Source organism: Giraffa tippelskirchi, chromosome 3 (genome assembly GCF_054371585.1).
Source record: "Giraffa tippelskirchi isolate mGirTip1 chromosome 3, T2T-mGirTip1v1.2.pri, whole genome shotgun sequence".
Lineage (NCBI taxonomy): Eukaryota > Metazoa > Chordata > Mammalia > Artiodactyla > Giraffidae > Giraffa > Giraffa tippelskirchi.
This window is the reverse complement of record NC_137277.1, coordinates 24672636-24687478: the sequence shown is the minus strand read 5'-3', so window position 1 is coordinate 24687478 and position 14843 is coordinate 24672636. Positions and strand designations below refer to the sequence as shown.

General features: G+C 55.3%; 1 protein-coding gene and 2 long non-coding RNA genes across 3 annotated transcripts; 1 reads left to right on the top strand and 2 right to left on the bottom strand.

Annotated features, from left to right (window-relative positions):
* Nucleotides 1-733: 733 nt before the first annotated feature.
* Nucleotides 734-7563, bottom strand: LOC145542827 (uncharacterized). Its single transcript, XR_014080164.1, has 7 exons — nt 6780-7563; nt 5159-5258; nt 3354-3476; nt 3081-3176; nt 2318-2393; nt 1256-1738; nt 734-1160 (listed from the first exon to the last, which is right to left on the bottom strand). It is a non-coding gene; the product is annotated as an uncharacterized LOC145542827 (long non-coding RNA).
* Nucleotides 7340-11436, top strand: HOXB9 (homeobox B9). The gene is made up of 2 exons (XM_081582447.1): nt 7340-8545; nt 11182-11436. Exons 1-2 carry the CDS (start codon nt 8029-8031, stop codon nt 11415-11417), a joined length of 753 nt encoding a protein of 250 aa, XP_081438573.1. The 5' UTR covers nt 7340-8028; the 3' UTR covers nt 11418-11436.
* Nucleotides 11437-12201: 765 nt separating this feature from the next.
* On the bottom strand, nt 12202-14836 carry LOC145542825 (uncharacterized). The gene is made up of 5 exons (XR_014080163.1): nt 14728-14836; nt 14147-14542; nt 13885-14071; nt 13152-13329; nt 12202-12755 (listed from the first exon to the last, which is right to left on the bottom strand). It is a non-coding gene; the product is annotated as an uncharacterized LOC145542825 (long non-coding RNA).
* Between the last annotated feature and the right edge of the window lie 7 nt (nt 14837-14843).

Sequence of the window (14843 nt, the reverse complement as noted above, 5' to 3'; positions counted from 1 at the left end):
ATTTTTCTCAGTTTTGGTTCACAAACTGCCGAACTGCCATTCCAAATCCGGATTCCACAAAGTTTGTAAAAACAAAACAAAAAAAATGGCCCAGGGCAGAAAAGAACTGTGCAGAGGATTAGTGGCGGGCTGGGTAGTGGTCATTTTTGTTTGATTTTGAGTATTTTAGAAAACCAGAGAGGAGATGATTTGGGACACTATTAGCCGCTGGCCGTCACTGCCACTCCGGCGAAGACCGGCCCCTCGGTTTCTCCTCTGGGTACCCTTGCCGACTCAGCCCCTCAGACCTTCTGACTCTCTTCTCCTTTCCAGCAAGTTCCTGGCAATAAACAGGGAGGGGCAGGGCAAAGATCTGACGGCTAGACCGAAAAAAGGGAAAAAAACCCGCTTTCGGCGGAAAGATGCAAAGAACCGAGGTCAGGCCGTGGCTGGCAGTCAGAGCCGTAGCCAGGAGGCCCGGCGCCTAGCTCTGCTCGCGAGGAGCGGGGAGGCGAGCGGAGGCCTCGGTGCGTTTTCCGGGCGGAAGGTGGCCTCCAGACCCCGTGAGCGCCGAGCGGGGCGGCGGGGACCGCGGGCCAAGTCCGAGGCCAGACCGCTTCTCTCCACGCGGACACCGGCCGCCGGGCGAAAGAAAGGGGCCGAGCGGGTGTTCCGCGGCTCGTAAATTTGTTTCCCCTTCCTTTAACCCGCCCCCGGCCGTCTTTCTTTTCAGGACAGGAGGGGATGTAAACCATTTGAAGTTCATCAACACGGTGAAGTTTTATTGTATTTCCGGTCCCCAAGATTTATACCCAGGAGGGGGAGCGGGCGGCCCCGCAGACTCCTGCGCCCCCTCGGACTTCCCCGTCTGACACGTGGCCGCGGGACCCTGGCCTCCCGGACGAGGCCGGGAGGGAGCCGGGCCGGGCGGGACAGGACCGCTGGCTCCGCGCCTGCCGCCCCTTCCGACGGCCGCTCCCGCCGCCGCCACCGCCGCCGCCCAGGTAAGTCCGCCGCTCGGCCCGCGCGGCCGCCGCCGGGTGCGGCGTGTGCGCCCGGGCACCTGTGAGGGCGCGGGGTCCGGAGGGACGGAAGTGGCAGCAGGGGACATCGGTGGGGGCCGGGGAGAGAAGGGTCCAGGCTGAAGGTCCAGAAGGAAGGAGCGAATTTCCCGGTTTCATCTGTGAATTCAGAATGGGTTTTACCTGGGACAGCTCTGCCTCTGCGGAGACGGGCAGGGTAACTTCCTGGAGGCTGCTCAGGTCAACCCCCTTGCCTTTCCAGTCCTGGGCTTGTGTTTGCGCCCTAGTCTTCCTGAGACGTTCTCACGCTCTGCTTTTCCGCTCCCGCTCCGACTGTCAGTTTTTCTCCACTGTCTTGTCTGTGCCGGTTTCAAAGTTGGGGTCTGATGTAGGGCCTGACGATTCGGCTTCTTAGAGCTAGCTTGGGTGACCCTGGAGGATAGGCGCTAGACAGATGGTGACCGCACACATACCTTGATAGCAGTTTGAAGTTGAGAGAGAAATCTTTTTGGCTGTGGAGACCTCCAGCTTCAGAGACAGAGGCTGAGAGGCAGTGACCAAGCAGGTATATCCGCACGGCCCTGCCCAGGCTGGGCCCAGGGTCCCCTCTGACTAGAGCTCCTGAGAGGGAACAAAAGTTCCTGGAATCTGAGCTGCCAGAACCAGCTCCAGAGATTTTGCCTGGAGTCCTGCCTCCAGTTCTCTGGACTTGTTGTTTACTAGCAACTGTGTTCTGTCTGGGAAGAGGTGGAGAAAAAGTTAGTTAGCTGGTCAGCCCTTTGGGCCCACAAAAATGGCTGCAGGGGCCTGTCCCCAGTGAGCCCTTGACCTGGAGCGTGAACTGGAACTGCTGAGTGAATTAGGTAGTTTCATGTTGTTGGGCCTGGATTTCTGAACACAACGACATTAAACCACCCGACTCACGGCAGTTACTGCTCCTCGCTTAGCTGGAGGAGTAGAGGGTGGGTGGGGAAGCAGACTCAGAACTAGTCTCACCCTTGCAACACGTGAACAGGTATGATGTCCCTAATCCAGGAGCAGCAAGAATGTTCCCCAGAGAGGAGATCTGGGCTGCCCTAGGGTATCTTCCCACTTATGTATTCGTTTATACGTGTGTTGGAAGGGGAAGAGGCACTGAAGAGTGTTCCACTCTCCAAAGGCACCTTTCTGGGCTCTTCTACAGAGCCAGAAGGATCTGAGTCGGGGCTTCAAACTAACTGCTTGGGCTACATTCAGACTTTCCAAAGAAAGTCTCCCCAACTTGGCAAGCACTTGATTTCAACAGAGACACAGGATGACCTTGAGGTCTCTCTAACCTTTTGCCGGGTGGACAGGGCTCCACTTCCACAGGAGGCTTCAGGTGTCCTTAAATAGGGCTCAGCCTATCCTATTCTGAAAGGGAAACATCAGGATCTCTTGCAGTCTCAGCCTCCAGGCTCCCAGGGTCCTTTCTAGCCTCCCCCGAGTGAGACAGAGGTGTGTCCAAAACAGTCTTCCCTTTCCCTGGCCCTCAGCTGGCCTCTTCCCACTGAGTGGCCAGGGCTCCCCTGTAGACCCTTGGGCTGGGCTATGGGTATCTCAAGTCTGGAGGGCCACCCCTACCGAGAGGGGCCTGTTTTGCAGGCTAGTGGGGACCCCAGACTGTTGGACAGTTCAGCCCATATTGATGGAGTGACAGGAGATGGGGAGGGGGCAGGGGCAAAGCTGTGATACCCTCTTTGACCCCAGCCCTCTCCAGGCTGCTGGCTCTCTGCCCAGGAAAGGAGTGACTGCGAGTGCTGGTGGAAGGAGGGGGACGGTCCAAAGCATAAGCTAACTTTTGTTCCCAAACTTTATACCTCCTGCTTGAGGCAGAGGAAAGGCTGAAGGGGGTCTGGGGAAGAGCCCCGACCGGATGGGGCTCTGGCGCCGGGCTGACTTGGAGGGCGAAGGGTGTCTCTGAATAAGGGGCCCCTGCTAGGGTGGAGGAGGTCCTTGGGAGACCCGCCCTCAGCCTGGGAGGAAATGCAGCCCACTGTCCTGACATTTCCTCGTCCTCGGGTCTGGGTGAAGATGGTCTAGAGCATCCTGTTGCCTTACCTTCTTCTCAGCCTCTCAGGAACATGCCCAGCCACTCAGAGCCTAACTGTCTTCCATCCCTTGGTGTCCCTTGGCCTCCCCCTCCCAGGAACAGTGCTGTAAAAAGAAAAAAGGGGGATGTTAGAGAGAAAGGAGGAAATAAAGTCTTTGGAAAGCAGAGAGTTTTACAACAGTCGCGGGTTTTATGGAAGCAATTCCGTAATAACCTTCTACCTGCTCAACTCCTTTCCGCCCCGCCTGCCGCCCACCCCGTTTGGCCTCCTGGATACGCACTCCCAAAGAGTCAGCCACCCCATGGCCTTCCGTGTTCCTGGTGGCTGGTAGCTGGTTAGAAATTCCTGGGATGTGATTGGGCCACTGACCTCTTTGTCTGTCCTTCTTTTCACCTCTGACAACCTGGAGGGAGGTTAGGGAGAAGATTTCGTTACTTTACAATTAAAATCCCCACTTGGAGGGTGTGGAAGCACTAAGGGTTGAACCCATGTTTGCAGATCGGATGCAGCTCCTTTTGGAGGCTGTTGTGTGTAAAGGGTGAAGGTTCTTGATTTCACCCCCTGGAGCAAGTGTCCCCACACCTCATTCTTTCCAACAGTGGGGCTGGACTCTGATCGTGGGTCAGATGAAATAAACTCCAGGTGCCATGAGGACTTTCCTAATTTCATTGTACACAGCAGTACTTTTGTGTGACCTTTACAGTTACCTGAGAGCTTTCACATTCAACTCATCTCTGACCACTGGTCAGATTCACACTTGTGTGAGACACACTTGTGCACAAGGAACTGCGCCTTCATCCCCATGTCCATCACTACCATGAAATAAGCATCACAGGATGTACACTCTCCCTGTTGGTTTTTGGGTAAGAGATGCAGTAAAGGATTTCATGGTCAGACAAAAAAGTCACAAAATTTCACAACCTGCCCTGGGCCAATTTGAGGCATTTCCTTCACCTCTCAGAGAAATATTTTAGAATGGAGTTGTAAAAGAATCCAGACTTAGGTCACACATGTTTGTGGATATTTTGCTTGAATATAGTGAAGCTTCTGAATCAGCTAATGTTTTACAGTCACAATTCAAGTATACAAATACTCAAGCTTTTGCCCTATCTATAAGTGTGTCATGGTTATAAAAATGTACACACAAGCTTTAGGGTTATAGATCTTTTTATGTGAGCAGAATTGTAAACCCATATCATACACACATCTACATATGCACCATTAGATCTTATATACAAATGCCCAAGCACATTTAGTATTATAGTTGGGCAGATCTATTTATTGCATATTCTGTACACAGCATAGAGCACAACACATTTGCACGCTGGGTTCCCCATATGGAAATACTGATTTGAAATATAGGTACAGGAAACACATCTATTCAAATACGCATGCATAGATTTCAGCTTAGCTTATTGATTAAAAACTTTCCCCCTTTTCCACTTACTGTTTTTCTTTTTTGTTTTTCTCCTTGCTTTTATTTCCTTCCCTCTGTCTAGATTTTCTCTCTCTCTCAGAGTGAAGGGCCCTTCTAAAACAGCCCTTAAACCACAGGCACTCACCGGCTGGTCCTGGCCATGGTTGGCCTCTCATCTTCTCACCTCGGCCTCCTTCTTGGTTCTTGGCTGCTCTGGGCCCCACTGTGGGCAGAAGCTGCAGCTCTTCCCTCCCTGCCCTTCCCGGAACTATCAGCTACTGGCCCCAGCTGTGTTCAGGCACAGCTCCAGTGCAGGGAATGGCAAGAGGCTTCGAGAGGGTTTTCCTTCTTTCTCTTTAGGGTTGGGGGGAGGTGGGGAGCAGTTTGGTCTCTCAGGGCGAACTGACCCCCCACTCAAGCAACACTTTATTAAGCAGCACTAGAAGCTGGGCTCCAGGGGCCGCAATCCTATTTGCTTCTCTCCTTCATGGTGGGTATCATTGTCTGGGAGAGAAAACGAGGTTTTGGGGGGCGGTTCACAGGCCCTCAGAGCACCCAGACAAGGAGCTTCCTCTCAGCTGACCCTTTAATCGTTTGCCTGAGCTGAAATTGAGCTCCAATTTGGAGCAGGAGTGCTTTCTAGAAAGCCTAGCTGAAGTGAGACTTACTGCTGGGTGTATCTGGATCCCCACTTGGAGGAGACGAGCTGGGGTGCAGACTCCAGGGCTTGAGTGCTGGTTCATTCTCTTCCCTCCAGAGTCACCTCTCCTGAGAAGATGACAAGACCTCCAAAACCTGTCACTTTGGAATTATTCCCACCCTCCAGCTTGTTTGTGAGCAAATGCTAAGTTTTCGTCTCAGAAAAGAGGTCTGAGTCCCCTCCTCACCCAGCACCCTGGAGCCACCAGGGGTTAGGGGCAACTCACCAGACAGACAGCAGTCCACCAACCTGTCTGCTGGGACACTCCACCCTTGTAGGGCACAGGTCATGAGCCTAAATGTTCTTCTTCCTCAAACTTCTTCCCTAAACTAAATGACTCTCTCAACTTCTCTCTTGTCACAAAGAGAGGCAGCGGCAAAGCCAGGGACAGAATGGCAACCAGAAGGGCGAGAGCCCAGCGTCGGCACGGCCTGGGTCTTAAGAACAGCCCAGTGTGCTGTGGCTTTGCCATAAATAAAAAAGTCCCTGGCCAGAGCCCTCATGTCCTTTGGGCCCTAATTTATATATTACGGAAAGTCATATACTCAGCCCGCCATGCTTCATAACACCATTATTTATAGTAGGAGAGGAGTTTTTTGTTTTTTTTTCCCCTTTCTGAAGAATATCTGTATTACAGGTAAAGCCAACAGCAGACGGCATAGGTCTGGCAAATGGAGAACAGGTGCTTTTCCATAACTGATTCATTCGCCCCGTGCCCAGCTTTTTCGCTAGCGAGTCTGGGGAGCTCCCTGGACTTTCCCACGCGTCCAAACGCTACTTAGAAGAATTTGCATCGAATTTCTGTTTTCCCACTTGGGTCCCATGGAAAAAGCAGATCTTCACGCTGTTTGGTTCCGGATCTGCTGGGCTGTCGCCCTCAGAGAGCTCGGGTGGAAAAGGAGGGGGCCGGCTGGGCGCCGGCATTGATCTTTAAAAAATCATTTTGAAATCGCCATAATGTGAAGAAATATGGCGCTTTGCCCTCGTATTTCACACGTAATGACACGAGATGGCTTCATTTGGAAAGAAAAGCGGGCGGGAGTGTGTCTGTGCGTGTGTGGAGGTGATCCGCAGCCTTCTGCATGGCAGAAGGGTGCATGGCCAAAAAGATAAAACCGCAAATTAGAATGGTCCCGCTTTTGTTAAAACGACAGGACTGAGACAGCCTGTCTTACAAGGGCCCAGGGTCGGAGAATGCTAAGAAAATCGGCCCCAGCCTGCCTGAAACCCGACCGGAGAGAAGCGGGTCTGGGTCTGTCCAGGGGCCGCCCCTCCCTGAGCGACCACACCACCAGAAGCAACAGCACCGAGGGCAGAAGCCGGAGGAGCGACGGCTGGAGATGGGCCAGGAAGCCAGCCGGTGGCCCCGGGGGAGCCCCGGCGCAGGGCCGCTGAGTAGATACCAATCAAGTGGGCTATTTGGTAGCTCCTTGCAAGAGTCTGCAGGAGGAAAAGCAGCGGGAGGGCGGGAGACTGACCCCGCAGGTTCCCAGTCTATGCTGGTGCCCAATACAGCGTGTTTGAAAATCCTTTGGAGCGGGCAATGCTGGGGAAGAGCGGTCAGGAGAGGCGAAAACTCCCGGACTCACCTCCTTCCCCACTGGGTGGAAGGGGAGATAACTCTGGACCCCTTCTCACAGCTCTGCTCTGCTGACGCCTTAGGGAACTTCCCTTAACCCTTTCTCCCGTTCGGCTCCCCCCTGGGCAATGTGAAGGGTCTGTTATTCAGTGGAGGAAAAGAGAAAGGGCTGTGCACCTCCCTTTCCTCTGACCAAGGCCAGAGAGAGGCCCAAGAAATTTAAAGGAGCTTTGACTAGTTGTACTAGACTCTTTCAGAGGCTCAACTTTCCAGGGCCTGCCTGATGAATCCCTTTAACCTCACACGGGCTCTACTTTCAAGACAGCTAGATTTTAGGACAGGATCTTTGGACACTCAGGCCTTTTTATTCCCTTCTCTCCTCCCTCGGCTACTGAGGGGTCAGGAGAAAGTCCCAGGCCTACAAACCTCCCAAACTAGTTACAGAGTCCCCTCCTATAAAATCCCAACTTCTCCCCCATCCCCTTTCCTTCATTTCCAGTGGCTTGCTGCCCGCTATTGTTTAATAAACATATTGCGTCAAGGGACTGAGGAGAGGAAACGAGGGCCGGCGGGGTGGAGTGGAGGTGTGTTTGTGAAGGGGCCGGGACCACCTCCTCTCTCTTTAATTATGCCCCGGGTCTCTCGGGCCGCTCCCCTGGCTGGGGCTCTCTCCCTCCCTGTGTCCTGCGCTCCCTCTCGGACCCGCCTGGGGAGAGGGCTCCACAGCCAGCGTCCCTCCCGAGGCAGCCCGCTGCTTTCCCTCCGCCTCTCCTCCGCCCCCGCCGCCCCACGTCGAGAACTGCCCCCCTTCCTGCAAAAGGGGGGGGTTGGTGGGGGGCGGGGGGTTGGTGGGGGGCGGGCGGCCGGCAGCTTGGGCTGAGGTTACGTGGCCGCCGGAGCCCTGACGTGATAGCACATTGCATCAGCATAAAACAATCCATCCTCGATATGGAATGCGGTGCGGACGTATGACAGCGAGAGCGCAGCCCCCTCGCCCGATTGATTTATGTCGGAGCTGACGCTTTATCAGGCAGTCGGAAAAACTTTGACCAATCATTTTGCAAGGAGCGCTGAGCCGGGCTGCTCCACTGTACTTTGTTGGCTGAGAAGTTGAGCAGGGGGTGGGGGTGGGAGGGTGGGGGGCTGGGGGGGGTCGCGTCCGAAAGCCCTCACACCGGTCCGGGTGCCACCTCTCCCTGCTTGAGCGCCGCGCGCGAGCGTTTCCCTTCCCCCTGCGAGCGCCCGGATAATGTCTGAGAATGTCCATTTCTGGGACGCTTAGCAGCTATTATGTCGACTCGATCATAAGTCACGAGAGTGAGGACGCGCCTCCAGCCAAGTTTCCTTCCGGCCAGTACGCGAGCCCCCGGCAGCCGGGCCACGCGGAGCACCTGGAGTTCCCCTCGTGCAGCTTCCAGCCCAAAGCGCCGGTGTTCGGCGCATCCTGGGCGCCGCTGAGCCCGCACGCGTCCGGAAGCCTGCCGTCCGTCTACCACCCCTACATCCAGCCCCAGGGCGTCCCGCCGGCCGAGAGCAGGTACCTCCGCACCTGGCTGGAGCCGGCGCCGCGCGGCGAAGCTGCTCCGGGGCAGGGCCAGGCGGCTGTGAAGGCGGAGCCGCTGCTGGGCGCGCCTGGGGAGCTGCTCAAGCAGGGCACGCCCGAGTACAGTTTGGAAACTTCGGCGGGCAGGGAGGCCGTCCTGTCTAATCAAAGACCCGGCTACGGGGACAATAAAATTTGCGAAGGAAGCGAGGACAAAGAGAGGCCGGATCAAAGTAAGTTATAAAAAGTAAGGAAATACCCAGGCCGAAGGCCAGGCGAGGGGGAGGGGAGGGAAGAGGCAATAAACTGCGGACAATGTGAAGGGAAACCGCGGCGATGGCCGGAGAGCAGGCGAGGGCGGAGGGAAGACGGAGGAAGGAAGGGAGGCAGCTGGGTGCCCCAGAAAGGGAGACTGAGGCCGCCGGAGGCGCGCCACCCCACTCCGTCTCCGTCAAGTCCAGAGGGAACCCGGGGAGCCGGGGACCAGCTCGCGGTTCTCTCGGCCTCCCTTCCCCCACGCCCCCGGAGGCTCAGGCCGAAAGCCCGGGAAGAGGCCGACGACCGCCGGCTGGGAGAGGAGCTGGCGGGGCCGGGGAGGCGGCCGGCGAGGCCGAGAGCCCGCGCGGGCCAGGGCGGGAGCGCGCCGGGAAGCCGGGCCCTGCACGGCTGGCAGGGCTCCCCGCGCCACGCGCACACCGTAAAAGCCGGCCAAGGGGAAGTGGGAGGGGGCTCATTAGGATTTTATTTGCGATGCAACAGCTTGGCGGAGGATAGTTCCTAGCAGATCTCGCTCAGTAGCCGCTCAGGGTCCGCAGCCGGCGCCGGGAGGGGCGGGGGAAGCCCCGGACCCAGAGACTGAGCCCCCTCCCGGGATGCGCCGGCCCCTCCCCAGGAGCCTTCCCTCCGGTCGCCCCCTCCCCTCCTTTGGCATCCTCGCCCGGGTTGCCGCTTCCTTTCCTGCGGTTCCCGCTGCTCTCCACAGGGCTCCCTAGCCCCAGCCGGGGCTGTCCGCCTCGCGGGGAGTCGAGGAATCGCTTCCGAACTTCAGGGCCGACCCGCGGCGTGGAGAGAGATCCCGAAAGGACCCTGGGGAGAGGAAGGGTGGGGGGAAGAGAGGCTTGCGGAGAGGCGGAGAACTTTATCCTCGGAAGGTAGTCTCCAACCCCTCCAAATGCACCCCCTCCAGACACCCCAGTCTGACTGATTTCCAGGAGGTGCTGCTCCCTAAGGGGATCGGAAAGAGTCTCGGATTTTTCGTTTCTTAAGGCTGAGAAGGGCAAGTTGGTCGGAGCTCTTAGGCCCCAAACAATAACCTGCAGGCTGGTGGGGACAAGTCCTCACCCCTTACTCTTTTTCAAGAATGAGGGTCAGATTTTTTAAGTCTCTGCTCTCCCTGCCGGATTTCCCACCAACAGAGTGGCCCACAGGTCCTTGGGGGGTGTATTGCCTGCTGGAGGGAAGAGAGCTGCCCTACTCCCTCAGGTCACCCCTTCCAACCTGCCAGGTGGGATCACAAGAGCTGACATCTGGGTAACACACGGCTCTTCCCAAAGCCTCCGTGCTCACATCCAAGCAGACCCCCCACCCCAGGCCCCCAAACTCTGCCTGGAAAGTCCATTATTGCAAGGCAGCAGTTTGGCTAGGATCAATTATTAACAGTTTTTTTTTTTCCTCTTTCATATTTAATGTGGCTCCGGGTCCCATCCCAGGCAATCACATTAAGGAAATAGCACTGCAAATTGGTAAGACAGGGTACTTAGTGTAGGATGAACCAGATTATTACTACTTTTAAAAAAAATATTCAGTGCTTTTCATTTGGGGTGAAGGAATCTAGCCGAGGGTGGCTGCTATTTTTAATTAACTCTGCTTTATTTGGCAACTTTTCTGAGTTCAGGGGTAAGGAGAAGAGAAGTCTGTATATATTTTGTTTCCTGTTTATCCCCCACTTCCCCTCAATCACCCCTTTCTCTGTTCCCTCTCACCGGGTGGAGCCAGTTGGATTTAGGTGTGCTGTGATGGACTTCTGTTACCCCCACATGATCCGTGGCTCCCCACCTTGGGACTGGAGCAATCTTGCTTCCCAATTTCCCTGAACTTGCTTTAACCAAACTGCGAGATGAGCAGGAGCGGAAACGGAGACTATTGCAACCATAAGTTATCTGTGAGCCCCCAGCGCTCTCTTGTCCACAGGCTGGAGGTGATAAATGGTTGTAATTGGGTTGCATGTGAATTGGAGTGTGCTGAATGTTTGCGTCTCTAAATGCAAACCATATTTGTGGTGTGTGGTGTTGGGGGGGGTGGCGAGATATCACATAGACACATATGCCTGCTGCCATGTGGCCAAGAGACCCAAGCTTGTGATCAAGACAGGAGGGTGCACTCAACTGGAGGGCCAGGAGGTCCCTCAGTTTGGCTGAGCAGAAGCCACTCCTCTCCCCCAGCTCAGTTTTTCTCTTACCCCTCAGACTTAGAGCCAGTACTCTTCAGTCAGCCAGTCACCTCTAGTTAGTCTTGTAGAGCTGGTAGGGAGGGGGCTTTAGCCAGGCTGGGCTCTGACCTGAACCCTAACCAGTTCTGACCCAAGCCGAGAAAGAGACTGAGAGAGGACCTGGGGCAGGCAAAGCTTTGGAAGTTGTGGGGTGCCTGGCACAGGTTTGGCTCTATCCTGTCCAAAAATCTCTCACCTGGAGGTATCTATAGCAACTCCTGGCCCATCTCTGAGACCCTTTCTGGGAGCTGAAGGCCCAGGTGGCCCTTTCTCTAACGCAAAATGGGGAGTGGACACCAAAGGGGCACCCTCTTGGAAGGAGAACACAGGGGCCCTTCACCCCCTTTCCTTTCTTTGATTCTATCGCTGCTTCTCTTTCAGCCAACCCCTCCGCCAACTGGCTGCACGCTCGCTCTTCCCGGAAAAAGCGCTGTCCCTACACCAAATACCAGACGCTGGAGCTAGAGAAGGAGTTTCTGTTCAATATGTACCTCACCAGGGACCGTAGGCACGAAGTGGCCAGACTCCTCAATCTGAGTGAGAGACAAGTCAAAATCTGGTTTCAGAACCGGCGGATGAAAATGAAGAAAATGAATAAGGAACAGGGCAAAGAGTAAAGATTCCCCTAGCCCACCCCACCCCTTCTCCATCTCACACTTATTTATAAGTGATGGCTGCAGAGCCAGTGCTGTCTGGGATGTACTCAAGTGAATGGGGAAGGGGATCTTCTCTTCAAAGTCCTTTTCTGTATCTAGAGGCTCTCTCCTTTCCTTTGCCCTCACCTGTCCTTCTCTTCTCCCTGGGTCTCAGGAGGAGTTTTTATTGATTTAGAAGGTAGATGTAGTTGATTCCTAAGAAGGTGATGGGCTGCAAGGAAAGACAACCCCTAGTAGAGTCCCTAGTAACCCTCCTAATTTTTCTGGGCAACCCCAGTTCCTCACTTCCAACCTGCCTGTTCCTTCCCACACACCTATCCCAAAGTCACCCGGGGACACTCCAACTGCACACAGCCCAACAGATACCCGCCTGCATAAAGCCTGGAGCTCACAGTAACAATGGGAAAAGCCCACAGTCAACACTCAAAGTGACACCCCAAGTGCCATCACACCCCGCATCTGGCAGAATAGCCCCTAGACCATCAGGAAAGTCCAGGGTCTACCCCTAATGCAATACACACCAAGAAGATGTCTTGAGACACATTCCAGAATGAGGTACTGCAGTTCAAGGGGCCCAGCATCACAACACCACCCCCACGGAATCCTTAACTATCCCCAGGCATGGACTCAAGGCCAAATGGGATAAACTCAGTTCCCCAGCTGGTGGGCTAGAAAGGGCAAGGAAAGGCAGCGGTGGTCTTATGAGAGTCTCTTAGGTTTTATGAAAGTAGTCCACATACACACGTTTTGCTGCAGGAAATGTTTAATTCTGCATGTTGTTTTCCTATCCTTCCAACAAAAGGAGGTCAGATCGAGGGTCATAAGCCTTGACAATGTCATCCTCCCGTTCATCTGTGCCCTGCTTGACAGAGACTGTGGCTTCTCTTGCTTGACACCGGCCCTGCTGCATTCTTCTGCATCCTCCCCAGCTCTGAAATCAACTCTGGTCGGCCAGTCCACCTTGCACCAGCGAGTCAAGCCGCCCCCGTAGAAACCCCCCCTCCACCCTCCATCCTTTGCTAGCTCTACTCCTCCTTAGGCGGGAAAGCCAGGTCAGGAGAACCCGATGGAGAATTTATTGTGCATCGATTCCTGGGCTCCTCTCCAGAGCAAGTCGTGGAGGACAGGGAGGAGCAAAAACTCTGGGCTCGCGGAGCTTGACTTATTCCTTCAGTCCTGCCCAGTCTGACCCCTGCGGAGGAGCCTCGGGCTTGGCAGCTGCCGCTTCAGCGCAGAAGCGCAGAGACCCGCCTGGATGGCGACCTGCGCGCGCACGCTTCTGGGGAGCAGTCCCGCTTGCTAAGGAAAGAGGCCGAAATCGCACCTAAGCATTAGACTAGGGCTTACTCTCTGCTTCCTTTCCTCTCCCTGCTCCCCCACCTTACCAATCCCCCTCAATTCAGACTCTGGCTCCTGCTTCTCCCGACCCTGCAAGGGGACATTTCAGTAGAACTTTTTTTGCTTCGTCGGTGGCAGTCGTGAAATTGTGCTGTGTTTTGTGATTTCTTTGGGGGTGATTGTTTCGCCTGTTTTCAGTTGTCGCTTACAAGGGAGGGTTGTGGGTGGGAGTGGGGAGGGTGAGGGGCTTAGAGCTCTGATTGTTTTGGAAGAAAAAAAAAAAGAAAAAGAACAAAAAATATATATCACTCTAGACAATAAGCCTCTCGTGTGTCATTCTGTGTTGGCTCTCCTCACCTGGCCAGAAGTAGAGGTGCTAGTTCCAAGAGGGTGGCTTGGAAAAAAAGAGAAAGTCCTGTGCCCAAGAGATTTCTTCTTAGACCTTGTAGGGTGGGCTTCCTGCAGGAGCTGAGAGCTGGTCTGGACCCAAGACCTCTGCTTAAACTGAGAACCTTCCAACAGGAGGGCTGGGAGACTGGAGGGAAAGAAAAAGAAAGATTAGCGATGGGGTCTGGGTCTGCAAGGAGCAATGAGACCTTCCTCTTAAGTTACACTGAAGACTTCCCCACCACCTCCAGAGCCAGAGGAAAGGCAAAGTTGCCCTGCCCTGCCTGGAAGCAGGTCCTCTCTCAGCTGGCTGAGAAAGGCACCTTGGTTTGGCCACTTTAAAATGTCACGCAAGTGAAGAGAGCAGTAACTTCTTTCTGCTGTTCCCTGCAGCAGAGGGACAGGATGTAAATAGAGGCCTCCACAAGGCCAGGCTGTCCTTTCTTCCACCCCTCAAAAAGAGTGAACACCAGGCTTTCAATCCCCACCTGGAGTCTGAGGCTCCAATCTGAGCCTTGGGGTAGCAGCCTTGGTGTAATGCGGGTGGAGTTTGGTAGTGGGGGCCTGGGGAGGGAGCTCCTACAGGCTGGGAGAGACAGTTGAGTGTGGAACAGAAATGGTTGAGGTGGAGGTGGGGGTGGGGGTGGGATGGGAATCTCTTCCCCAATCGGACCCCAAATCTAAATTCGGTTTCAAAAGGCACCTTTCTGTCCCTCTCAGACTGCGGCGTCCACCACCAGAGCCTCAGATGAGGAGCGCTGTTGTCGGCCGCCAGGCTGTTCTCATCCAGGCGCTGGGATTCCGCTTCTGCCGGGCTGGCTCTTGGGCGCCGGACTCCTGCCGGGGCCTCCCACCGGGCCCACCCAGCGGCGCTGCAGTCCGCGGAGACCCTGAGGTTGGGATAGAGGTGGGGACAAAGCCTGGCCCTTGTGAAAGCGGCCTGGAAGCAAAAAGGCCAGGCCTACCCCTCTCCAGCGAATGCAAGTTCGGAGAGACAGCCGGAAGCAGGAGAACGCGAAGCTCCTGGTATGCCGGGGCCCCAACCCGCCTCCTCCTCCGAGGGTTCCAGTCTGTATATCAACTGAATCTGCCTTTAGAGCTTGCGTAGACTAGGCTCCCTCCCCATCCTGGGCTCCCAGGAGCCAGCCTGAGCAGAGACGGAGCCGAGAAGGCCAGATTCCGCCAAAAGGAAACGCCAAAAAGTGAGGCAGGAACTGAACGGAATGCTGCCGGATAGGGGGGCGAGGGAGCCCCGGGAAGCCTCCGGCGGCAGCGTCTGGGTCCCCAGCCCCGGGTGGCTTCTTTAAAGACAAACAAAGGCGAAGATGCAGAGGCTCGGAAGCCGGAGATGGGGAAATCTGCTGTAATAAAAGAGAGAGATTCAGAGAGGGGGACCGGGAGAGTGCGAGCCAGAGAGAAGCCGGGAGAGGAATTCAATGCCGTGTGCGCAGCAATAAAAGAATATGACCGCTATAAAAGTTTATAGCGTATAAATTTCTGAAGGTTAAGAAACTAAACAGCAGCAAAGCAAACAGTGAGGGGAAACCTTCCGGAGCTGAGAGAGCCACAGCTGGGCCTGGGCTCCGGGCCTGGCTGGCGAATGGGTGGGCCTGGCTCGGCCGCCCCCACCCACACCCGCCCGGAGCGCGGGGCGCGGGGTTT